Consider the following 26,319-nt stretch of genomic DNA (forward strand, 5'->3'; position numbering starts at 1 on the left):
TACCCAAGTTACGGTGCCTCACCAATACTGCACTCCCTCGCTCCCCCGGGTCCCTAAGATGCCTGTGGGTATATCCCAGGGTTCTTGGTGCTGCAGTTCGCTGAGTCGCTCTGACGCTTTCCCAGTGAATTGTTGAGGACTTGTCTGTCCTTCGAGGGGGAATTGTGGGAAGGCACTGGAGGGCTATCGGCACTCAAGCGATTTAGCCTGTGTCCTCACCGCACAGTGGGCAGGTTACCAGCCGGAGTGAAAGCAGCACCTGAGCTATACCCTCCACCAGGCCAGCTCGCCTGGGTTAAGGCACCACCAACCTCAGGTGAGAGGGTGTTTTGTGTGGGCAGAACTGGGACTTGGGGTGACCCCTGAGTAAACTACCGTGGAGAGACACCCTTACAGTTCCGCCTTAGCAGCATAGAAGACATCTTCCCATCTCCCCTTCCCACAGATGAGGGCCTGGTGCTCGGGGGCCAGAGAAGGATCCGACTGTCTGACAGCCTGAGATATTGCAGCTGCTTTACCCAGGGCTCCCTGAGCTGGACCCTTCTGGGATGATCCAGCTTGGCAGAGGAACTGGAATGGTCTGTTTCTTGTAAAACCTTGTTAATGGAAAGCGGTCTTGGCATGAAGTCTGCACTGAACCTTGCACGGTTATTTCCTCTCCCCCCATCCCACAGACAGCTGGCTTTAGTTGAAGCAGACCCCTGCTTGAATCCAGGGCAATACTCCACTTCAGGATATATTTACAAGAGGACAGTAACCAATTAAGAAGCCAGTTTCATAGGGCAATTTGCTGAGCGCATCCCGATATGGAATCAAACTGGCAGAAAAGTGCAAGGAGGATGGTTTCTGGCTTAATTGTCGTTGAAATAATGGTGTGTGGGGGGGGGGAACCACCAGTCAGTAATAACTGGGGAAAGAAGAGGAATCGTGCAGATGCTTTTCTGTAGGAGACAGAGTCATGCCACGAAGCACTAAATATAGCACATCCGTTTGCGCCGATAAGTTTGTTTTTCATAATGGACTTGAAAGGCCAAGGGTCAGGCACTCACCAGGTGTACGGTGGCATGGCTCCATTGAAGTCGGTCGCTTCTAGGGTGTGGCTCTGTCACTAAATAGTTCCTTCTTTTACCTCTTCTCATGGGGCGTCTCATTCACTGCTAATCCGGCATCTCCTGATCACGCTGGGTATTCGCACAAGGCCAGCACCCCCGGCCACAGCTTGCACACCATCACTGCATCTGCCTGCGGTCCCTCTCGCAGCCGCAGGAACCGCAGCATCCTCTTTGTGGCTCAGCCTTCTGGCTATGTCACTATCCATGTCCCATTCTCCCCCCCCCCCCCTTCTGGGAGAAGTTTTAGCTCCTAGTCCAGCTACTTCCCCAGTAGCGAGTGCAGGGGACCCACTCCAGACATAAGCCACCCTCCTCAAGCTCCAGACAGCTAGTGACCCTGCTCTGCCCTGAGACTCTTTTTATATGGGACCTGATTGGCCATTCCTCACAGCCCTTCTCCTATTGGCTGCTTTTCGTCCAGGCTCCCTGGGGCTCTATTAACCCTTTACTGGCCAGTGTGGGGCAGATGCCCCATCACACCAGTACATAGCACCTTTCATCCAGAAGGTCCCAAAGTGCTTTAAAAGCTCTGGGCCTGATTCTCAGCTCTGCCCAAGTTCCACTAAGTACAGAAATGGAGGGGAGGGGAACAAATATGACTATAAGTCAACTTTTTGCCTCCCTGTTCTGAGGTCACACACCCCCTCCCGGCGTAAATTAGAGCAGTCTCAGGGCTGCTCTAACTTACACTTAGTTGCCAATGGCCCAGGGTCTGTTGAAGTAGCCAATATTAGCCAAAGCACTGTAGCAGTTTGGGCATACTCCTTTGCCGCATCCACAACATGCTCCCTACACTGGAGACTACAAGGGGGAAGCTGTAGAGCTGTCCAGGAAATCCCCCTATCCCTGTCCTGGGGTAAGCCAGCACAGCTCCATTGACCTCAGTGGAGACCCAGGTTGCTCAGTGCCCATACTCTGCAGCGGTGGGTGCTATCGCAGCACCCCGATGGAGACATTTTCTCTTTCCCCAGCACCTTGACTTTGGGCTCCATTTCCCTCCCATATTCTTTATTGGTTATTTGTAGTGCAGTAGCACCCAGCAGCCCTTGTCACGGACCAGGAGCCCATTCTGCTGGGCACTGTGCAAACACAGAACAAAAGGACAGTCCCTGCCCCCAGGAGCTAGTTTCCGAGACATGATCCTACACACACTTGTAGCTGAGAGGGGAATGCTACAAAATCTTACTTTATTTTGAAATCTTGACCTGTAAGGTTCTCTGATGCCACCCACATTTGTCAACCCTTTAAAGCAGAGGTCCCCAAACTGTGGGGCGTCCCCCCACCCCAGGAGAGCACAGAGGAACATTTTGGGGGTGTCGCAGAGCCCAGTCCAGGCATGGGGTAGGGAAGGAGCTCCACCCAGCCCCGCTCTGCTCCACTGTCTCCCCGAATCGTGGCACTGGCCCCGCTCCCAGCCTCAGTTCTGTTCCCGGCCCCACCCCCCAGCCTTGGCTCCTGGTCAGGACTCCGCTCCCAACCCCAGCCGCCGTTCTGTTCCTGCCCCACCCCCAGCCTCAACTCCTTTATCGCTGTCCGCGTCCCCCTCCCCCCTGCCAGAGCCACTTCCCTGCTTCCAGCCCTGGCTGGTGGGGGGATGGACAGGGCTAAGGGGGGCATGACCCTGTAGAGTTTGGGGACCACTGATTTAAAGGGAAGTGCAACTGGGGGCTGTACTCCCAGCGAGTTGTTTGCACAGGGACACATCTACAGTGGTGGGTAGAAAGGGATTTTAATAGATAGCCACGGACAGTGTGCAGTCCTGCTCCATAGCAAAAGCTGTGCTTGGCTCTTCTCACTTTCCTTTGCCACTCTTGTCTGTGTAGCTCTTTGGTGCAGGGACTGGCTCTTCCTGTCTGGCTGTACAGCACCTAGCACACTGCAGCCCTGTCTCAGCTGAAGCCTCTAGGCATCACTGTAATATAAATCACCGCAGATCAGGGCTCTGGTGCACCATGGGATTTTGTTACTTGGTGGGTTTGGTGGCTGCGTTGAGTTGATGGAGGCAGGGTGGTCTGCTGTGTTGCGTATGGGACCAGGACACATGAGTTCTGGGTTCTACTGCCAGTGCTGCCATTGACTCCGCTGGGCTAGATCCCAAGAAGCCCGTTGCATAGGGTTGCGCCAGGTGGTGCAAAGGTAGCATATCCTGAGCCTCATTCTGGAGTAGCCGTGTGTGGAGCTGGACCCCATGAAATGTGCTGCCAACAAGCTGAAATGGTAGCTGGGGATCGGCACGGTGCAGGGCACATGCCAGGCCCCCTTAGCTCTGTCCTTGCCCTCTCACTGGCAATAGGGAGTGCAGGTGGGTAGGAGCCGGAACATTGGCTCTGTGCTGCTGGAGGATCCTCTGCACCGGGGCTGGTTCTGCTGGCTCCATGGCCAGTTTCCAGCAGCAGCCATGTGGTACTCTAGAGTTAAAATCCCAGCCCCCACCAAAGTCAATGACAAAACTCCCATTGATTTTAATGGGGCCAAGATTTCACACCACCACCTGTCCTTGAAGGAGTCACTTAAACTGTGTCTCACTTCGCTCGCCGGTGCAATGGGGTTGACTGTGATGGGGTGAAAAGTGCTATATGAGCAGTGCGGGGGATGATCATTATGAAGATGATGGGCCAGAGGCACCAGCATGCCTCGCCTGCTTTGTGCTGCTCCGGCAGAAACAGCTACGCCAAGTTCGTGCCCCTCCGGTGCAAAGGAATCAGTGAGTGCTGGTGAATCTGGCCCAGTGCATGATGGGTGCATCCTACTGGCCTTCTTCATGTGCATGTTTCCACTGGAGTCAGTGGGACTGCTCACGTGAGTAAGAAGGGCAGGACAGGCCCCATGGGTTCGTTTATTCTCCATACACCGTGTCTCTGTTGACAAGGGTATTCAACTGAGTACAAGATCGACACTTTCTCCTTCTCCAAGTAGCTCACTGGCATTCTAACATTAACCTGGAATTTGTCACTGCTGTTCAATAATGCCTGTATTGTAAACGGTTGGAGAGAGGAGGCCTTGATTGATTGAAAACCCACCTTCTTGCCCAGGTAGAGGCAGGTTAGCACCTTGAGGATTATTTGAGCTCGTTTGCTCCCCCCCCTTTTAGGTGTGACCCATAAGGCTTAACACAGCCCTGGGTGCATGTGTTTGTGTCTGACTCTCCTGATCTCACACAGCCTGACAGAAGAGTGGCTGACTCATTGTTTCCCTTTCAGGTGGGGCTGCGTTAATGTTAGAGTTCACCTAGTCAGAGCCACGCAGTGTGTGTGTGTGTGTGTGTGTGTGTGATAAACCATCCTTGTGGGGAATGCCTGCTCTGGGCCTTCCAGGGTCAGTGACCATGTCGCTGCTTCCTCCCTTCCCCTTTCCTTCTGAAATCAAAAACATTGCGGTGTCATTCACCTCTGCATCTGTAACGTGCCCTTTGCCAGAAATCCATCTACAGGAAAAAAAAAAAAAAGGGGGGGGGTATCCTTGGTGTTTTTCATGGCTTTTCCTACCCATTTGCCTTCAGCCTTTACATCTCACCCTCCTGCTTCAGCACTTTGGCTGCCCCTGCTGGTATCATCTCAAGGGGATGGACCTACGTTAGGGGTGACTAGGAGGTGAGAGCAGATGATCACAATCTTCTTGTCTAGCCTAGGAACCAACGACTCTTCCCCCTGAGTATATGCCAAAATATCCCCCCCAGGCAAATCAAAACCATGTGTTTATTTGTGTGTTGTGGTAGAGCCTAGGAGTGCTTGTCAAGCAGGGACCCCATTGTGCTGGGTACTGTACAAAGACATAAAGACCCCTCCAGAGAGCTTTGAATCAAAGGAAAAGGGGCCTTTTCCCACAATCCCTATGTGCCCAGACCTCCCCTGCATTTCAGGGCATAAAGGCTGCTGGGCAGAACCCTTGCTTAAGACTTTCAAAGCAGTCTAGGGGATTTAGGATGTGTCTTCACGGCAGAGTTAACTCAGGTTAGCCTAGCCCAGGCGTGAGCAGTCACGCTGCAAAGTCATACACCAGTAACTGTGTCCTTACTGGTGCTGTGCTACCCGGGGGTGTCTGGGGCCACATCCCAGGGGTTTTGTGCTGCAGTACACTGAGCTGCTTCGTGGTTCTTCTCCCATGAAATAACTTGGGCCCATGGGGGAATTGTGGGAAGGCATTGGAGGACCATTGGCATTCAAAGGATTTAGCCTGCATCCTCACTGCAAAGTGGGCAGGTTACCAGCCCTAGTGAAAGCATCATCCAGGCTCTAGACCTTCAGCTGGGCCAACTAACCCAGGTAGAAAGCACCACCAAATGCAGGTCGGGAGGCTTTATTGTGTCCAGAGGGGGTTGGGACAACCCCTGCGTAAGAGCCTGAGTTAACTCTACAGTGAAGACAGCCCTTAGACACACGTGTTCCTTGAGTTTGGATAGAAGATATGTCTCAATCCCCTGGGCTGCCTAGCAGGTCTCAACCCTGGGAAGGCAGCATTGTTCCATCAGGGAGATCCAGGCCCCCCATCTCTTACAGGCCTGTGTTCTCTGTTGCCTCCTCCCCCATTATATGCAATGGTCTGGTCCTGGGGCCGGGGGGAACGGGACTCAGTTTGGGGGAGATGCCAGCTGGCCCCAGCTCAGGTCTCCTGCCCTCTCATCCCCACCTCCACCAGATCCGTGGCTCCATCCCATCCACTTCCCTGCGCTAGCCTGTCACAGAATGGGATTCTCTCTCCATGAATTCTTGCTGCCAGCAATCCTCTGGCACCCCATCACCCAGCGCTTTTGTGCAACGTGCTTTAGAAACATTTGTTCCCCACAGCATAAGGCTTTTCCCCAAGCCTTTACCTATTACTGAGGGGGGTTAGAGGGGGAAGAGGGGATCTCACTTCTCTGGCTTCCCCCTCCCCCTTCCTACCTTTCCTTTAACTGTTTCCAGTTAATGAGCTGAATCACCCCACAAATTAGTTAATCCCTTAGTACTTAAACTATTACCCTCTCAAAGTGGGGATGCTTTCTAAGTCCACACTCAGCCCTTGGCTGCTCACACTCTGTCCTGTTGCCCCATAAGTAAAGAGCTAGTGGGAATGTGCTTTTCATGTGTTTCATGCCTATTTTCTGTTTATCACACCACAAGCTCTGTTGTTTATGAAATCCACAACAGCCACGGAAATAATAGAGGCTTATTGACTGCTCTAACTGAGAGTTAAACAAATGGCTTGATTTCTGATGATAGAAGACTCTTTAATCTAGCAGGAGAGAGAGCCAGCTGTTGGAAACTGAAGCTAGACAAATTCAGACTAGAAATGAGGCACACTGTTTTGAACCATAAGGGGATGAACCATAGGAGCAGTTTGATGGTGAATCCACCATGTCGCTAGGTAGTTGAACTCCTTAAGTGAAGATTGGAGATATCTCTGAAAGATGTGCTCTAACTCAACCACAAGTTATGGGCTTGATGTAGAAATCACTGGGTGAGGTCCCCTGGCTTTTTGTTATGTAGGAGGTCAGACTAGATAGCCTTTAATTCTATAAATCTGGGGCAGGCTGCCACTGTTGGGTGGTGGCAAGACCATGGCTGGCATATTGCATTACCGGGAAGATGTCAAAAAATGGAAAGATGGGGGGAGTTGTGCTGAAACTAATGCGGTCCTTGTCCATGACAGGCTCTAGGGTGCTACTGCAATACAAATAATAACCAATAATAATAACAGCCAAAGCCAGGAAGGAGCTGGAGGGGTTGACTTGTTAGGAAAGGCTAAAAGAGGAAAAGATCTGCCACTTGGCTAAGTGAAAACGTAACTTTATCTGAAGAGTGCAAAGAGCAAGGCAGGAGAAAAGGGTGCAGTTAGGATCGGTGGAATGCATCTGAATAGCAGGGAAAGCCCCTTCCAAGCACTGAATCTGTTAGACCTTGTCTGCTCTGTGGCTTTTTAGCATTTCTCCCATTAATGGTCTAGTAATGCTGGTTCAGCTGCACCCATTGCTAACAGGTACAGAATCATTTCTTTAAAAAAAGAAAAGGAGTACTTGTGGCACCTTAGAGACTAACAAGTACTCCTTTTCTTTTTGCGAATACAGACTAACATGGCTGCTACTCTGAAACCAATCATTTCTTTGTATTCTTTTGTATTCTTTGTATCACAGTGGCACCTAGAGGGCCCAGCTGAGATAAGGGCTCCACTGTGCCAAACACAATGCCATACACGTGTTGTAGACAAGAGACTAGAGTCTGCCTTGTTTCGCTGTAGATCTAACACACTTTCTGCAAAAGGTGTGTTGTAAATGGTTTGGCCCTTTCAGCTCGAGCAGCCCCCAGGTGATGGTGCTTGGCACCAAGGGGAAGTTTCTGCTCTCAGTTGCACCTGGCATGGCCCTGATCCCGCATGGTCCTCAAGCACGAGTTGTCTTGTAAAAGTATTGGGGCTGCCCATGAGCAAGTCACACATGGGCTCTGATACCTTGCTAAATTAGGGCATACATCTGGAGCGCCTCCACTGAAGTCAGTGGAGTGACACCAGCGCAGTGGAGAGAAGAATCTGGTCCTTGGTTTCATCCACAGGTTGATTTCCTTGTCTGGACAGGATGTTAGCTGGAGTTAGAGGAGTGTGTGTGCGCGCGCTGTGGGAGGGGTATGCCTTGCCATTAGTGAAGACAAGGGTAATCCCAATTCTCAAGCCTAACCCTGCTTCCCATTCACCTTTTGTGGTTTTTTTTTTTTTCTCTCTTCCTCTAGGAGATCTGTGACGACCCCTATCTCTTTGTGGATGGAATCAGTTCCCATGACTTGCACCAGGGCCAGGTTGGGAACTGCTGGTTCGTAGCAGCCTGCTCCTCTCTGGCCTCCCGGGAATCTCTGTGGCAGAAGGTAGGGAAGTCTTTGCGCTTGGTGAAGGCACCTTTGCAAAGCTTTGGTGTCACCGTGTTCAAGAAGTTAACAGGTCGTCTCCTGACTAATGTCTCTTGTTAGAAAACGGTTTACAATTATACAGGCCTGATTCTCCTCACACTTAAATTGGTGTAAATCAGAAGAGACTCCACTGATCTCTGTGTCACCATACTAGATCTGATTCTTTGGGTCAGGTGCTTAACTGGTGTAAATCGGTGTTTACATCACCTGAGGATTTTGGCCCTTTGTTTGTTTTAATGAATTAACACCAGAACCAAGCTCAAGTTGTACATTTAGGATCCAGACTTTACACACACCAAATTTCAGGATGTTTGGATCCAGAGGTTTGATTTGGCTCCATCTTTGTTTATATCTAATCTCTCTTGTTATTTAAATTGCACCCATCTCAGTAATATCTGAATTAACACGGCTCAAACACTGTGGTCCTGGGCAGAATGCAGAGGTTCTCATGACTGTTTTAATTACATATGGGGATTCTGTCCCCTGAGTTGTTGTCAGGCACCCCATGGCCTGGAGCTGGCTGGGGGAAGATGGGAATCTAACCCACAGTATGGTAAACGTTACATAATCGCCTGTTGCTATATTTGAGCACCTACAAAGAATATTGACAGGTTTCAGAGTAGCAGCCGTGTTAGTCTGTATTCGCAAAAAGAAAAGGAGTACTTGTGCACCTTAGAGACTAACAAATTTATTTGAGCATAAGCTTTCGTGAGCTATAGCTCACTTCATCGGATGCATTTGGATGCATCTGATGAAGTGAGCTGTAGCTCACGAAAGCTTATGCTCAAATAAATTTGTTAGTCTCTAAGGTGCCACAAGTACTCCTTTTCTTTTTTTACAAAGGATATGTGAGAGGAAGGTAAATCAGGGCTGAAGCTTGACTTAGGCTTTGTCTACACTAGCACTTTTGTTGATAAAACTTTTGTTGGTCAGGGGTGTGGAAAAACACCCCCCTCCCCCTGACTGACACAAGTTTTACCTACAAAAGTGCGGTGTAAATGCAGCTTACAGAAGGCTTTCCCAGATGCCAGCAGCAATAGGCAGCCAGTGGTGCCCTCTAGAGGTGTCAGACAGTAATGCCTGCCTTCCCCTTGTCTCCGTGTGCTGTAATGCAATGTAATGCACTCCTGCCGCTCCTGTAGAATATTCCCACCTTGCAGCACTGTTTGCGAAAGCAGCCCCTGCTCTGTGGGTGAGCTGTGGGCGGGATGGGTTGCTGCTGCTGGGTGGCAGAGGGACTGCGGTGGCAAGCACAAGGTGGAATTTCGTGAGAGGCAGTTACATTAATTTGAGAAAAATGGTAGAACAGGAACACTATGATGGAGGGAGTGAGGCATCTAATGGCTTTTAAAAACTACAAAACTTATAGAAAATAATGAGTCCCCTCTACCCACAGTTCTGCAGTCTCTGCCATCTCCAAAACATATGCTCACATCATCTCCGGGCACGTTCCTCTCCCTGCATCTCCTGTCCTGTAAAGTTGCCTGGAAGAGAAACTTGGGGCAGGCTATATTACACTGAGGGCAAGACATTCATTGATACCAACAGAGTGATGCTGATGTACATCAGTTGAGGATCTGGTCTCAAATCTTGAGCTTCAATCAAGAAGCTAACTGGGCGTCCCAGACTGACTGTAGGCTTGTTGATTCAAGGAATGCAAGCAGCTACGTAGCATGGGCCCTTTGTGGTTGTGTGTGTAGGGTGAGATTTACACCCTGGAACATGAGTTTTGATTATTCTTATCTTAGCTAGTTCCTGTATTACAGGCAGAGACGGATTAAGGTCTCCTGGAGCCCTGGGCCGGAGCAAGTGGGGGGGCCCCAGTGCCAGAACCGTGGCCCTGCCCCACCCCTTCAGCCTGAGGTCCCACCCCTGTTCTCCCCATTCTACCCCTTCCCCTGTGGCCCCACCCACGGCCCCACCCTGTTCTGCCCCTTCCCTCAGCTCCACCTCTGTTCTGCCCACAGCCCCACCCCATTCCGCCCCTTTCCCTGTGGCCCCACACCCTCGCTTGCTCTTTTCCAGGCCCTGCCTCCCCACTGTGGCCCTGAGACTGGAGAAGCTCTATGCCTTCAATGTGGTCCCAGGGCCGTGGCACGAAGCAAGAGCTCCTCTAACCCTGGGGCTGTGGCGGGGGGGAAGATTTTTCTGGGGGCCCCAAATTGGCCAGGGCCCCTGGGCACCAGCCCCGTTGGCCTGTGCAGTAGTCTGCCACTGCTTACAGGAGTGCTGGTTGTGCTAAGAAGCTCATTAGCTGTGTTGCCTTCATAGGAAGCCCTATGCTGCTGCACTCTGCATTGTTGGGCTGTCTAAGGGCCTCATCTAGAGCCCACTGAAGTCAGGTATTCCCATCAGCCTCTTCGGGATCTTTGGATCAGGCCCCATGTTGCAAGTGCATAAGCTGCAATGTTCCTGTCTTCCCTTTTTGTGCAGCTAGTAACCAAGAAGCCGTATGACTCTGATATTTAGCTTTTAAAGCCTGGTTAGCCTAATCAAACCTGCCTCTGCCTGTGGGCTGTGACCCTAACCATCCAGTGGATTAAAGCTCCATATTGGGGATGTTTATTTCTTAAAGCATCCCTGCTTCCCCTCAGTGGGAGCTCTGGCTCTCTAACAGACCCAGTCACTCTCTGGGTAATCAATGAGGCTTTTCCCCTCATTATAGTAACAGTTCACTGCCTCTCAGGGATTCTGTCTGTGTGATGCAAGACTGGACTTTTTTTAAACTTTGAGGCTATTAAATGCAATATACAAATTTGCCTTCGCCATTCACCATTCGCTTCCGGCCCTGCCCTAAGAGCCTCCAATCTAGCAGAAGTGGTGACCACGAGAGAGCTAATTATTTCTGCTTGCCTTTCTCATTGCTGTTTCTCCCCTGGCAATTCTGTTCTGTTTGTTCATGATTTTCCAAGCCATAATTCTCAGGGGCTCCTTCGTGCCTACCTGTTGTATCCTTTTTTTTTTTTTCTTTAAGAGGAGTTTTGTTCAGATCTGGGGCAAAGGCTAGAATCTTCTCCCACCACTCCTCTTTCTAATAATCTGGAAAATGCAGCAGCATTGTACAGCACCGGCCAAGAGCACACTACAGTATTGCTACTGCTTCATAGATTTTAAGGCCAGAAGGGAGCATTAGATTAGGCTGACCTGTATAGCACAGGCCAAAGTGTTTCATCCGGCCAGTCACGTATGGAACCCAGTAACTTGTGTCTGACTAAGCAGATCTTCCAGAAAGACATCTAGTCTCGATCTGAAGACATCAAGAGATGGGGAATCCACCCCTTCCCTTGGTAGTTTGCTCCAATGGTTAATCACCCCCACTGTTAAAAATGTGTGCCTTGTTTACTATTGTCAATTGAAGCTGTATTGTTTAGACCCGTACTGTAGCGCAGGAGTGGCCAGCCTGAGCCTGAGAAGGAGCCAGAATTTACCAATATACCAAAGAGCCCCAGTAATAAGTCAGCAGCCCCCCCATCAGCTCCCCGCCCTACTCCCAGCGCCTCCTACCTGCCAGCAGCCCCGCTGATCAGCGCCTCCTCTCTCCCCCCGCACCTCCTGATCAGCTGTTTTGTGGGGTGCAGGAGGCTCTGAGTCGGAGGAAGAAGCAAGGGCCCTGCAGGCTCAGGGGTGGGGGCAGGAAGGGGTGGAGTGGGGGCAGGGCCTGTGGCAGAGCCAGGGGTTGAGCAGTGAGCACCCCCCGGCACATTGGAACGTTGGCGCCTGTAGCTCCAGCCCCGGAGTTGGTGCCTGGACAAGGAGCTGCGTATTAACTTCTGAAGAGCCGCATGGGGCTCCAAAGCCCCAGGTCGGCCACTCCCGCTGTAGAGTATTATAATAGAAAATGGAACAGATCAAACATTTTGCTGAGAGCTCAGTGGGACACTCCATAAATGGAGATGCTAACCCAAGCCATGAGTTGTTATACGAGGGGTCCTTGCCAAAATAATTTTCATGAGAGCTCTGAAGTCCCTTGGTCCTTCAAGTCAAGGGGCTGGCTTGCCTTGGCTTTGGTCCCAGTATTGGGAGAGAGGGTCTGGAGACCTATGGTGCTTTTCCTTCTTTGCCCCCTGGCAGCATCTTTTTACAGTTGGGCCTGCTGAGTGGAGCTGTCAGCACCCTCGGTCTCCAAACAGCGGCAAGAGGCACATCCCAGGCTTGCAGCTCAAAGGAACTGGCTGTGAAGATGAGGGGAGGGAGGAAGGTGCTGCAGCTTGATAGAGAACTGGGAGCGAGGAGACTGTTTTATAACTAGCTCTGCCTGGTGAGGGCCAGCTCCAGCATTTTTGCCACCCCAAGCTGCAAAGAAAAGAAGCAGGGCCTGCCGCCGAATTGCTGCTGAAGAGGGAGAGAGGGAGTGATGGACCCGCTGCCGAATTGCTGCCGAAGATGCGGACATGCCGCCCCAATCATGGACAGAGTGTCAGCCCTTTCATAGAATCATAGAATCATAGAATATCAGGGTTGGAGGGGACCCCAGAAGGTCATCTAGTCCAACCCCCTGCTCAAAGCAGGACCAAGTCCCAGTTAAATCATCCTAGCCAGGGCTTTGTCAAGCCTGACCTTAAAAACCTCTAAGGAAGGAGATTCTACCACCTCCCTAGGTAACGCATTCCAGTGTTTCACCACCCTCTTAGTGAAAAAGTTTTTCCTAATATCCAATCTAAACCTCCCCCAGTGCAACTTGAGACCATTACTCCTCGTTCTGTCATCTGCTACCATTGAGAACAGTCTAGAGCCATCCTCTTTGAAACCCCCTTTCAGGTAGTTGAAAGCAGCTATCAAATCCCCCCTCATTCTTCTCTTCTGCAGACTAAACAATCCCAGCTCCCTCAGCCTCTCCTCATAAGTCATGTGCTCTAGACCCCTAATCATTTTCGTTGCCCTTCGCTGTACTCTTTCCAATTTATCCACATCCTTCTTGTAGTGTGGGGCCCAAAACTGGACACAGTACTCCAGATGAGGCCTCACCAGTGTCGAATAGAGGGGAACGATCACGTCCCTCGATCTGCTCGCTATGCCCCTACTTATACATCCCAAAATGCCATTGGCCTTCTTGGCAACAAGGGCACACTGCTGACTCATATCCAGCTTCTCGTCCACTGTCACCCCTAGGTCCTTTTCCGCAGAACTGCTGCCGAGCCATTCGGTCCCTAGTCTGTAGCGGTGCATTGGATTCTTCCATCCTAAGTGCAGGGCCCTGCACTTATCCTTATTGAACCTCATTAGATTTCTTTTGGCCCAATCCTCCAATTTGTCTAGGTCCTTCTGTATCCTATCCCTCCCCTCCAGCGTATCTACCACTCCTCCCAGTTTAGTATCATCCGCAAATTTGCTGAGAGTGCAATCCACACCATCCTCCAGATCATTTATGAAGATATTGAACAAAACGGGCCCCAGGACCGACCCCTGGGGCACTCCACTTGACACCGGCTGCCAACTAGACATGGAGCCATTGATCACTACCCGTTGAGCCCGACAATCTAGCCAGCTTTCTACCCACCTTATAGTGCATTCATCCAGCCCATACTTCCTTAACTTGCTGACAAGAATGCTGTGGGAGACCGTGTCAAAAGCTTTGCTAAAGTCAAGAAACAATACATCCACTGCTTTCCCTTCATCCACAGAACCAGTAATCTCATCATAAAAGGCAATTAGATTAGTCAGGCATGACCTTCCCTTGGTGAATCCATGCTGACTGTTCCTGATCACTTTCCTCTCCTCTAAGTGCTTCAGGATTGATTCTTTGAGGACCTGCTCCATGATTTTTCCAGGGACTGAGGTGAGGCTGACTGGCCTGTAGTTCCCAGGATCCTCCTTCTTCCCTTTTTTAAAGATGGGCACTACATTAGCCTTTTTCCAGTCATCCGGGACTTCCCCCGTTCGCCACGAGTTTTCAAAGATAATGGCCAAGGGCTCTGCAATCACAGCCGCCAATTCCCTCAGCACTCTCGGATGCAATTCGTCCGGCCCCATGGACTTGTGCACGTCCAGCTTTCTAAATAGTCCCTAACCACCTCTATCTCTACAGAGGGCTGGCCATCTCTTCCCCATTTTGTGATGCCCAGCACAGCAGTCTGGGAGCTGACCTTGTTAGTGAAAACAGAGGCAAAAAAAGCATTGAGTACATTAGCTTTTTCCACATCCTCTGTCACTAGCTTGCCTCCCTCATTCAGTAAGGGGCCCACACTTTCCTTGGCTTTCTTCTTGTTGCCAACATACCTGAAGAAACCCTTCTTGTTACTCTTGACATCTCTTGCTAGCTGCAGCTCCAGGTGCGATTTGGCCCTCCTGATATCTTTCCTACATGCCCGAGCAATATTTTTATACTCTTCCCTGGTCATATGTCCAACCTTCCACTTCTTGTAAGCTTCTTTTTTATGTTTAAGATCCGCTAGGATTTCACCATTAAGCCAAGCTGGTCGCCTGCCATATTTACTATTCTTTCGACTCATCGGGATGGTTTGTCCCTGTAACCTCAACAGGGATTCCTTGAAATACAGCCAGCTCTCCTGGACTCCCTTCCCTTTCATGTTAGTCCCCCAGGGGATCCTGGCCATCTGTTCCCTGAGGGAGTCAAAGTCTGCTTTCCTGAAGTCCAGGGTCCGTATCCTGCTGCTTACCTTTCTTCCCTGCGTCAGGATCCTGAACTCAACCAACTCATGGTCACTGCCTCCCAGATTCCCATCCACTTTTGCTTCCCCCACTAATTCTACCCGGTTTGTGAGCAGCAGGTCAAGAAAAGCGCTCCCCCTAGTTGGCTCCCCTAGCACTTGCACCAGGAAATTGTCCCCTACGCTTTCCAAAAACTTCCTGGATTGTCTATGCACCGCTGTATTGCTCTCCCAGCAGATATCAGGAAAATTAAAGTCACCCATGAGAATCAGGGCATGCGATCTAGTAGCTTCCGTGAGTTGCCGGAAGAAAGCCTCATCCACCTCATCCCCCTGGTCCGGTGGTCTATAGCAGACTCCCACCATGACATCACTCTTGTTGCACACACTTCTAAACTTAATCCAGAGACACTCAGGTTTTTCCACATTTTCGTACCGGAGCTCTGAGCAGTCATACTGCTCCCTTACATACAGTGCTACTCCCCCACCTTTTCTGCCCTGCCTGTCCTTCCTGAACAGTTTATAACCATCCATGACTGTACTCCAGTCATGTGAGTTATCCCACCAAGTCTCTGTTATTCCAATCACGTCATAATTCCTTGACATCACCAGGACCTCCAGTTCTCCCTGCTTGTTTCCAAGGCTTTGTGCATTTGTATATAAGCATTTGAGATAACCTGTTGATCGCCCCTCATTCCCAGTATGAGGCAGGAGCCCTCCCCTCACAGACATTCCTGCCTGTGCTTCCTCCCGGTATCCCGCTTTCCCACTTACCTCAGGGCTTTGGTCTCCTTCCCCCGGTGAACCTAGTTTAAAGCCCTCCTCACTAGGTTAGCCAGCCTGCTGGCAAAGATGTTCTTCCCTCTCTTCGTAAGATGGAGCCCGTCTCTGCCCAGCACTCCTCCTTCATGGAACACCATCCCATGGTCAAAGAATCCAAAGCCTTCTCTCCGACACCACCTGCGTAGCCATTCGTTGACCTCCACGATTCGACGGTCCCTACCCAGGCCTTTTCCTTCCACGGGGAGGATGGACGAGAACACCACTTGCGCCTCCAACTCCTTTATCCTTCTTCCCAGAGCCACGTAGTCCGCAGTGATCCGCTCAAGGTCATTCTTGGCAGTATCATTGGTGCCCACGTGGAGAAGCAGGAAGGGGTAGCGATCCGAGGGCTTGATGAGTCTCGGCAGTCTCTCCGTCACATCACGAATCTTAGCCCCTGGCAAGCAGCAGACTTCTCGGTTTTCCCGGTCAGGGCGGCAGATAGACGACTCAGTCCCCCGGAGGAGAGAGTCCCCGACCACCACCACCCGCCTTCTCCTCTTGGGAGTGGTGGTCGTGGAACCCCCAACCTCAGGACATCGCATCTCATGCCTCCCAACCAGCGGAGTCTCCTTCTGCTTTCTCCCCTCAGACATATCATCTGGTCCACTCTCCGCATTGGTACCTGTGGAGAGAACATGAAAGCGGTTAGTTACCTGTGTCTGTGTTACTGGAACCCGGACATTCCGCTTACCTCTTCTGGAGGTCACATGTTGCCAAGCTTCTTCACTGGCCTCTTGGCTCCTCTGTGCAACCTGCTCTATATCTTTAGAGCTTTGTGCCCCTAGAAGGCTATCCTGAGTTTGGTCCAGAAAATCCTCAGTCTCTCGTATACAACGCAGGGTCGTTACCTGTTGCTCCAGACCTTCAATCTTCTCTTCCAATATGGAGACCAGCTTGCACTTTGTACAGACAAAGTCGCTTCTGTCCTGTGGAAGAAAGACAAACATGGCACATCCAGTGCAGGTCACAACAGCTGAACCCCCCCCCTTCCATATCACCTACCTACTACGGAGCTTCCTCAGAGACGTTGGCAAGATGTAAGCCTCACTGGGCTCGCTCCAGGCGAACTCCCAGGCAAACTCCTGCTGTGAGCTGCTCTGCTGTCCCCGCTGCTCCGCTGCCGCTCAGCTGGTTCGCGAGGCTCCGGCTATTTTTAAACAGCCAGGCTTCCCTGACGCAAACACACAGACACCCTAATGCCCGCCCCCTGCAGGCTAGCAGCCAATCAGACACTCACTCAGGCTCCCTCCCAGCAAACACACGCTCGGATACTTCCTCAGCAAGCAAACACACACACTCGGATACTTACCAGTCCCAGGCAAACTCCTGCTGTGAGCTGCTCTGCTGTCCCCGCTGCTCCGCTGGTTCGCTGCCGCTCAGCGGGTTCGCGAGGCTCTGGCTATTTTCTTTCTATTGGCTGCCCCTGGCACCTGCTTCCTTCGCTGGTGCCTGGAGCTGGCCCTGTGCCTGGCCTGCTGTGTGACTTCAGGCAAATCAATTCACTTTTCTGTGCCTTAGTTTCCCCATCTGTAAACTGGCTTGGTAATTTTGGGTCTTTCACGGCAGCACAGAGCACTAACTACAGAGGTACCAGGCCAGATAGCACATGACTTTTAAATGAGAAATTCAGATGGGTCCAAACTGAAACACTGGATCTAATCCCTGCCCCCCAAACCTTGGCAGTTTCTTGTCCACACCCAGGTCTGACCACCATAACTCCATCTGAATTGCCTGACCCAAACCCTGAATCATAACACCATCCAAACTTTGAGACAGGTCAGATCAGACTCCAAACTGGGATCCAACTATTGCAATTGGTTCCTTCTCTACGAGTAAAGATCATTCTCATTTAGTACTTCCGAAGGGATAAGGCTCTTCATAGCACTGCATACACGTTAAGGGCTATGATCAGCCCCCCTTACTTACCCTGAAACTCCAGGCTTCTATTGAAATCAGCGCGGCTACAAGGTGCTGTTCAGCATGGGTAAAGGGAATGGTTGTGTCTTCAGCTCTTTACACAGCGATAACAATGTGAACAAACCACACAAGTTCAGTTGGATCCCCAGTAGTAGTGTTTGCTTAATATACACAACCATGCCAGGCCTAGCTACATGCATTCAGATTGGCTTCTGACTGCTTCTAAAATATAAAACGCAGCTGTGGCTGCTTCCCCCAATCAGCCTAGATTTTCCTAGCTCTCCAGGGCTGCTTTTAACCCCTTCAGGGCCAGAGTGGAGTGACCACCCCACTACAATACCCACTTTTATAATGGGTTATGCTAACCCCCCCTATACCTCATGCAACCCTCAGTTTGGCTGCTTCAGCTAGTGGCTCAAACCTGCCGTTCACTCAGCTAACCTCATCCCTGGCCAGCCTGGGAAAAAGGAAGAACAATCCCTGCAGTCTCTGCTGATCCACCATGTGTGTCGGGGAACAGCCCAGAGACCTTCCCCTCTGGTGGAACCCACAGTCCAGGTCGACTCCTCCTGTGTCTGATCAGGAGTTGGGAGGTTTGGGGGGAACCCGGGCCTGCCCTCTACTCCGGGTTCCAGCCCAGGGTCCTGTGGACTGCAGCTGTCTAGAGTGCCTCCTGGAACAGCTCCGCGACAGCTACAACTCCCTGGGCTACTTCCCCATGGCCTCTTCCCAACCCCTTCTTTATCCTCACCACAGCATCTTCCTCCCAGTGTCTGATAGTGCTTCTACTCCTCAGTCCTCCAACAGTCCACGTTCTCGCTCCTAGCACCTCTTGCTCCCAGCTCCTCACACACACACACACACCACAAACTGAAGTGAGCTCCTTTTTAAACTCCGGTGTCCTGATTAGCCCTCCTGCCCTAATTGATTCTAGCAGGTTCTTAATTGGCTCCAGGTGTCCTAATTAGCCTGCCTCCCTGCATTTGTTCCAGTAAGTTCCTTCTTGTTCTGGAACTGCCCCTGTTACCTTACCTAGGGAAAATGGACCTGCTTAATCTGGGACTAATATATCTGCCTTCTAACACTCTCCTGTAGCCATCTGTCCTGACCCTGTCACACTACCCTTCCTCACCCTACTAATTTTGGGGGGCTCTTCTCCCATAGGTTACTAGGCCATTTACTTCAAGCTTAGTAGAGTGTGCATTGGTTAGTTACTGTGGCATTATTTTGTGGCTGAACGTCTGCCGATGCTCCTATCGTAAAATATCCAAAGCTGGTACAAACTTTTGTCGTGTGGTTACCTGTCAGCAGTTCAGCAGCACTGAATGGAGCATTCTGACTGGTGACATCTGTGATGCAGGATCACTGCTGTCTTGTGGCACCTTATGATTGAGGGTCACTTCCTCAAACATAAGGTTAGTTGCTTATGTTAAGTCTTTAGGTCTTAGGGCTCAGTTAGCTTAGTTAAGCTATTGTCCGACAGACTTAAGGCCTGCTATAAAAACTCTACGGCCCACCTGTGCCACAATAACTGGTTTTCTTCATATAAAAGCCAGGGCCGGCATTAGGGGGTAGCAAGTAGGGCAGCTGCCTGGGGCCCCATGCCTCAGGGACCCCCGCGAAGCAACATTGCTCAGGCTTCAGCTTCAGCCCCAGGTGGCGGGACTCAGGGCCCTGGGCTTCGGCTGCCCAAATGCAGCGAATCTAATGCTGGCCTGCTTGGCAGCCCCCTTGAAAACCTGAACCACTGACCTTGCATATGTCTATATACACCTCTATCCCAATATAACGCGGTCCTCGGGAGACAAAACAAATCTCACCGCGTTATAGGTTATATCGAACTTGCTTTGCCCCCCCCCCTCCCAGTTCCTTGTTCCCTGACCACCTCCTCCAGAGACCCCTGTCCCTAATCACCCCCAGGACCCCACCCCCTACCCAACCCTCCTGCTCCCTGTCCCCTGACTGCTCCGACCCCTATCGCCACCCACCACCCCCTGACAGGCACTCACTGGCTGCAGCAGGAAGCGGAGCCACGCAGTCCCCGCCTGCTCCATTCTGCCATGTCCCAGCCGCAGCGCTCCGTTTCCACCACCGGTGACTGCGGGGAAGTTGGGGAAAGGATGCCCTCCGCACTCACCGGCGGCGGGAAGCAGAGCGACGTGGCCCCAGCCCGCTCCGCTTTCTTTGCCCGGGCCCCAGCCGAGTCGCTGGGGTTGGGGAAAGGTCCTGCACTCACCTGCGGTGGGAAGCGGAGCGCCGCGGCTGGGAGCTGGCGGAGTGGAGCGGGCCGGGGCCAGGCTGCTCCACTTCTGCCGCTGCCGGTGAGTGCGGGGGGGGGATCCCTTCCTCCAAGCCCCCTCCCCCAAGCAACACGGCTGGGGACAGGGCGGGGGAAGCGGAGCGGGCTGTCCCCGGCCCCCCGCTAATCCCCCAGGCCACTCTGGGACTGCGGGGCCCCCAAAAGTGCCCCCCCCCACAGCTCCTGCCTCCCAGAGCCTGTCGGGGGGGGGGGAGCCGGCTACATCGGAAACATCAGCCTGTGGCTACATTCATTCTTCTGTTGATTCTCTCTGTGCCTTCCAAGGGAGTGTGTTCAGGGGCAGATGCCGCTGGGGAAAACCTTGGTCGAGTAGCTCCAATGAAGCTGTGCTGAGGGGCCAGGGATCCCAGAGCTGGTACTGGGCTCCCCCGGCGTCTGGGCTCAGAACCACTGGCCTTTCCATGAGGAGGATTTGGGGGCAAATCCGGTGCCCCAGCGGAATGATCCAAGTTAAAACTCCACAAGCGGATGCTATGGAATCTCTGCCCCTCCGAATCCTCTCCCCAGCTGCCATATCCCCAGGAGTGATAATCCAGACTCATGAAGGTTGCATCCACATAGGAAGCTGAGAGCAGAACTTGACTCTGTGGAAGTTCTGACTGTGTAATGACCACAGGATTCGGCCCCGCGTCACTTCCAGAGCCAGAGGCAAGTGATGCAAACCTCTCTCTCGTGGGCAGGGGCCTGTGGGTGAAGAGCCGTGGGTTCAGGCCACGTGGCTGCAGAAATGGGCTGCACTCTCCCTATGCCCCTGCTGCGTAGTTTAAACATTGCTTGGGTTTTTAAGCTTTGCCAACATTTCAAAGTCCTGCAGGGGAAACCCTCTCCCACCCTGTGTACCGGCGTGGCTGCTCCGGTCCTCCTGGCCTTGCCACGCGTGTTGGACTGACGGGTTAGTAGGTAAAAGATCCATTGCCATTCAGAACATGCCCCGCTAGGTCCCTGTGACTAGCACCGGGAGTTCAGCTACTGAATGGTCACTGAATACATTTAACTTTAAAGCCCCTGGGCAGGATGGAAAGTTGTTCCTAAAGGTGCTTGTGAGCCAGTAAACAAGCCTAGGACAGTAGAAAGGCGTGGGGCTATTATTAGGTCTCACTTGTTCCCTGCTATCACCATGTCCCTCTGTGCAGCCGTTAGCAACCTTGGTGCTGATCTCCCCAAGCTTGAGAAATAGGGGCAGGCAGGTCAATCCCCGGCATTCACAGTAAAATGACTCTGATGGAGTTCCTGGCCTCTGTTGGTTTTTGAGCTGAGCTGAGCTCTCAGTACCTTTTCAGGAGCCCGTTGCTTCAGGACATGACCTGAGCATGTGTGTGTCCTGTAGGGCAACACATTGGTTACCCCGTGAAATCATGCCCTCGAGGGATGACGTTGCGTGGCTGTGTGTCACTGCTGGGCTGTTGCGAGTTGATGCGACAATGCAGCCTGGTGCTGTGTTGTCCTAGGATAATAACTATACCTCATGTTTATACAGCACCTTTTATTTCATGCTCCCAAACTAGTTTTCAAACGTTAGGTCCCACAACACCCCTATAAGCAGAGGCCACAGTGAGTCAGCAGCAGAGCTGGGAATAGAAGAACCCAGGAGTCCTGACCCCCAGTCCAGTGCTGCAACCTTTAGACACACACACTCAGATCATCTGAACGCAGGACCCCGTGACTGTCCTCCAAGGTGGCAGGACAGACCCAGGGAAATCAGGCCTATACCGTGATACTTCTAGAACTGTGGATGTAAATACTTCCAACCCAGTTGTAGCTTTTAGCCATTGCTCTACATTGTGGGATGGTTCTGAGTTGTCCCACCCTAGCAGGGGCCCTGGCAGGTTTTACCTCTCACAGGGAGCTACTGCCTTCAGGACCTCCACAGCAGCTGTAAAGGGGAGTGTGCCCACCCCACCACTAGATCCCTTCAGTACCATCATGCCTCTGGGCAGAGCCACTTCCTCTGCCCCCTTAGGTGGGGCTAGCAGGAAGTAGCCTTTGTGCTCAGGACGGGATCCTTGCAGAGAGGTTCCATGTGGCCACCTGCCTCTGCAGCGGCTGGGCACAGCCTGGCCCCTAAGATGGTCACCCTAAGAGAGCAGGTGGCCCTTGGAGCTACATCCCTGTGTGTCCTGCTTCCCAGTGCTGTAACTTGGTGGCCTCTCTGCAAGAGGCCTCATTTAAATACAAACAACTGTGCTCTGGCTTGCATGGGAGCAGTTGTCAAGGAGGTTGTCAGGGAAGCTGACATCAGAGATCCCGTCCCTATAGATTATTGTACAGTGGCAGGATCTATTCCTCATCTGCAAATGAGACAAGAGGGCACCCAGAGGAAACCCAGAGGGCACTTTGCGTCATTGACCCAGGTTGCCTAGCACCGCTGGGACCAGGGAGGGAGGGCCGATTGGCTTCGGATTTGCATTTTCCCAGGATGGCCTGTTGGAGAGTCAAACAGTGTGAGAACTGAGCTGGGGAGGAGAGAGGCAGAGGCGATGGCTGGCAACGCATCGGAGCTTGAGCTCCCCTTCGTCCAGGACATCCAGCTCACCAAGTGCATGCGGCTGCGGGCGCAGAGCCTCCAGCAGAGGAACGAGCGGCCGCAGGATGGCGAGAAGCTGCTGCGGCCCAACGAGTACATCTACAAGGTGGATTTCGTCCAGCAGCACAACCTGTACTTCCTGCGCTGGAAGATCCAGATGGAGAAAGCGGGGAAGGTAACGGTGATAGGCACCTCCCAGCACTGGACGCCCGACCTCACCAACCTCATGAACAGGCAGCTGCTGGAGCCAGTGGGCATCTTCTGGAAGCAGCCAGGGACCAAGGAAGTGAAGTGTAACGAGGCAGATGCCCAGGAGTTCGGGGAGAGGCTGATGGAGCTGGCCAAGATCCGCAAGGTGATGTACTTCCTCCTCTCCTTCACCAATGGCCTTGACCCAGCCCACCTCAAGTGCTCCATAGTGTTCAAAGCCTGATCGATCCCATCCTGGGCAGATCCCACACCTCTTGCCCCCAACCATCTCTCTCTTCATGTTTCCTTCTCTTCGCTTCGATTCAGTGATTGGTCATTTCTTTTAAAGGGACAGCATGACAAAAAATGTGTGCCGTGTTGATTCGCAGCCGGCAGTCATGGTTTGAGAATAGGCAGGTGACAATAACGCTGCCCCAGCTGCTCCCCACTGTGCCGGGAGACTTTCTCCAGCAGGTTGTGTCTTGTGACTGAATGGATGGAGAGGACGGTTGCTTTAGGAGTCTAGAATGCAGTATTGAATGCTAGTTAATTCAGCTGTGCAAGGCGAGCTGTTTGACTGGCAGCCTGCTGAGATGGGGACGAGCTGACTTGAAAGTTGTGGGCCTGCCCTGATCAAACCTGACCGACTACCTTACATAGAAGTTAAAGGTCTAGTGGAAATATTAAGGATCTCTACGGCATGTCGTCGTGTGGAGTAAGGAAGATGGCGCAGACCAGCGCTCTGAGCTCCAGTCTCAAGGCCATCATTTTCAAACGTGTCTGGTGACTTTGGATACCCAGCTTTCCAGAGATGTGTTTTCCAAGAGGCTGAATGTCTGCAGCTTGCGTTGACCTCAGCTGCATCTGTGGACCTCAGCACCTCTGAAGATTATGCCCCAGGGAGTCTCAGGGTGCCCCTCGCCCTCACCTAATGCATCGGAAATCAATGGCCACTTCTGCAAATTTCAGGCCTGCTGGTCAAACCCCAGTGAGGACTTCAGGCTTTGGACCCATGTTAATGTCAGCAGCTCATCTGTTCCCTGCTGCACAGCGAGTAACTCTCACGGTGCATTTGCCTTGCTGTGGTACAAATTGAACTCGATGACAATGTGCTGCCTGGGGATGTTATGTATTGAAAACAGTTGGAAGATCAATCTGCTGCAGTGTGCCGAGCTAGGAAAGTTATAGGGGCAGAGCAAAGGTTTCTGAGAAGAGTTTAACCCTGTGTAGCTCTGAGCCAGATGTGGGTCTTCTGCAGTGTTCTTCCTTTGTAGAGTACAGTACAGGTGTGTGATCTCTCCAAGCTCACATAGAAATATATTGGTTATTAATTATTTACCTAGGGCTGTAAGCTTGCCTAGTGCTTTACAAGCGGTAGAATAAGAAACTTCCCTTGCACTTAAGAGCTTTCCACCTAAGGGACTGTTACTGCTAACACTTCCTGCCAGGCATAGAGCTTTGTAGGGAGTGTCGCCACATGCACCAGGGTCTGGTGTATAGGCTACGTGGGTGGAAGCTGGAGACCTGGGTTCTCTTCACAGCACTACCATTGTGCGGGTTGGTGTGTGAACTTGGGCAAGTCACTGAACTGCTCCGTGTCTTAGTTTCCCCTTTGTGAAAGAGGTGATGATATGGACCCTCTTTTGTAAAGCTGTTTAAGAGCCATCATTGAAAAGTGCTATGGAAATGCGAAGTACATGCTACTCTTTGTCCCATGGTCCTGAACAGGATTACACTTGAGCGTGTTTGCAGGACAAAGCACTAAGAGTTGTTCCGGGGGTATATATTATGTCACTGCATGAAAAACAAACCCACCTCAGCTCAGTCCTCATGCTTTGATCTTACCCACAGTTCATCCTTATTTTTATAGCTGATATATACAAGCTTCCCTGTGCAGGGGATGGGGAAAGCTCATTTATTTGCCAAAGAGAGACTCTGAACTGCAAGGTGACCGTGGAAGCAGCTGGAGTGGCAGCCACTGCATACGCAGCAAAGGTGTGGGGCCGGAAGGCAGGCAAATGTGCCGGAGAGTCACGCAAGCTGGTGAGACAACATCAGACACGTGCAGAAGAGAGCTCCCTTAACTGTGGTACCAGAGTAACCTGGGTCTTTTCAGGAGAAAACAACAACATTGCCGGTGCATTCTTTTGTGCTGTCACTTTTATTTGTTGGCTCTCTCTGTCTTTGTTTAGAGCCATTCCCTGAAGAAATGAGGCACCCGGTGATCAGGAATAGCAGTTTTTCCTGTTCCCTTTTGTCACAAAACGTAGCAACTTTGGGCCAGATTTTGCTCTGGGATTTTAACAGGAACCTTCCACCGAAACTGATCCACCAGGGAGTGGGGGGGAGGGATAGCTCAGTGGTTTGAGCATTAGCTTGCTAAACCCAGGGTTGTGAGTTCAATCCCTGAGGGGGCCATTTGGGGAAAAAATTGGGGATTGGTCCTGCTTTGAGCAGGGGGTTGGACTAGATGATCTCCTGAGGTCCCTTCCAACCCTGATATTCTATGATTCTATGATTCTATGAAACCACCCACACACATCCCAGAGCAGAGTTTGGCTCCTGGCCTGAAATGCCACATGGGCCAATCAGACTGTCCCAGCACTAGCCATTACCGAAATCACTGTTATGAGCCATCAGGACACTTGAACAGTAATTCATTGTTTGTGTCTCGCCGCCTGTGTCGAGTTCATGCTGCGCTTATCCTGCTGGATATGTATTTGTGTACAATGGAAAATAAAAACCCTTGAGGAATGAGGTTGGATATTTCTCCCTCTGACCTAAAATGCCCTGGCCTTACAAACACTAAAGAAGAACCCATCCATCTTCACCCCATTTTTAGGTGTCTCCCGCCCCCCCCCCCCCACGCACACACTGCAGAGCTTAAGATCTGTAAAATGTAATAACTTCGTTCCTGGAGTGAGCTGTGTAGCTGGATATTTAACTGCTCATGTAGCTATTGAGTGAGAGAGAGAATGTTCTGATTCCTCAGTGTACCTCAAATCGACATCACGGTTTGGGGGAAGGGACATTAGCCAACCTCCATGCCCCTGGAGCAGTGCCAGCGTACAGTAGCCGAGGGTCTGGCCTCATTACTGAAACTGACCTTCTGCGCAGACGTGAGCAGAAAGTCCTGAGCGCCCCTTTATCTTTACAAAATAGCTTAAGTGATGCACCAGCCTTTCTGCACAGAGATGGGCTTCACCTGGTTTGTATGTAGGTCTCATGACAGGCACAGTTCGGGTCTCCCTCCTTCGGAGTCGGGGAGGTACCCAGAGAGAACCACACTCTTTGCCTCCTGTTAAGGAAATGACGTCCCTGAGTTCTCCCCCCACACAGGACCATTCTTCCCAGTCACAGATGCCTCGTTTCTTAATTGGCATTTACTGTTTTAAAAAAAAAAACACAATTCCCCAAGCTCTCCTGAAAATCGGACTCGGAGCTGTGTGGTTATTGTGCCTCTGGTTTCCTTCGTTGGAGCCCTTTGTCAGTCATTCCCCCCACAATGAGTGTTGCGTCCTTGGAGTTTGGAGGTTCCTTGAATCGAGGCACAGAGATGAGCTCCCACAGCACCCACTCATTCCCACGGTCCTGTCCCAGCCTGCCCTGGGCTCAGTGGGAAACCTGGGGTGGATTCTCTAGGCTGTCTCTGCTATGGTTGTTCCAAAGTCGTGGTTAGGAGGAGATGTTACAAGGGCATGAATGGGACCTGGTGGATCAGTGGTGTGTACCAACCATGTTGTGTCCTCCCATGGGATTCTTGTGGGCTATGAGATAAATCAAATCACTTCACAGTGTACAAACGCCGTGCAGCCCTGCCCGCACGACATACAACACTGTGTTTTTGTGACCATTATGTGACTCTCTGACTTGACCCTCTGGCAGCAAATATGGCCTGGGCTGGGTCTTCTCCGCTGTCACTGAGCTGTGTGCGCATACCTGCCACCCTGTG

At 51.6% G+C, this 26,319-nt stretch overlaps 2 protein-coding genes across 4 annotated transcripts in view; both read left to right on the forward strand.

Moving 5' to 3' along the window:
- The window catches only part of CAPN5 (calpain 5), a 132,225-nt gene that overhangs the window by 66,993 nt on the left and 38,913 nt on the right, over positions 1-26,319 (forward strand). For all 3 annotated transcript variants that reach the window (XM_038387472.2, XM_043504064.1, XM_043504065.1), the window contains one exon: positions 7,811-7,942. In XM_038387472.2, coding sequence (XP_038243400.1) covers positions 7,811-7,942 — 132 coding nt within the window. The remainder of the gene's footprint in view (positions 1-7,810; positions 7,943-26,319) is intronic.
- LOC119849972 (olfactory marker protein) lies at positions 21,770-24,209 on the forward strand. Its single transcript, XM_043504066.1, has one exon. It carries the CDS (start codon positions 22,132-22,134, stop codon positions 22,609-22,611), a length of 480 nt encoding a protein of 159 aa, XP_043360001.1. The 5' UTR covers positions 21,770-22,131; the 3' UTR covers positions 22,612-24,209.

This window comes from Dermochelys coriacea, chromosome 1, assembly GCF_009764565.3.
Source record: "Dermochelys coriacea isolate rDerCor1 chromosome 1, rDerCor1.pri.v4, whole genome shotgun sequence".
In the NCBI taxonomy this organism is placed as follows: Eukaryota; Metazoa; Chordata; order Testudines; family Dermochelyidae; genus Dermochelys; species Dermochelys coriacea.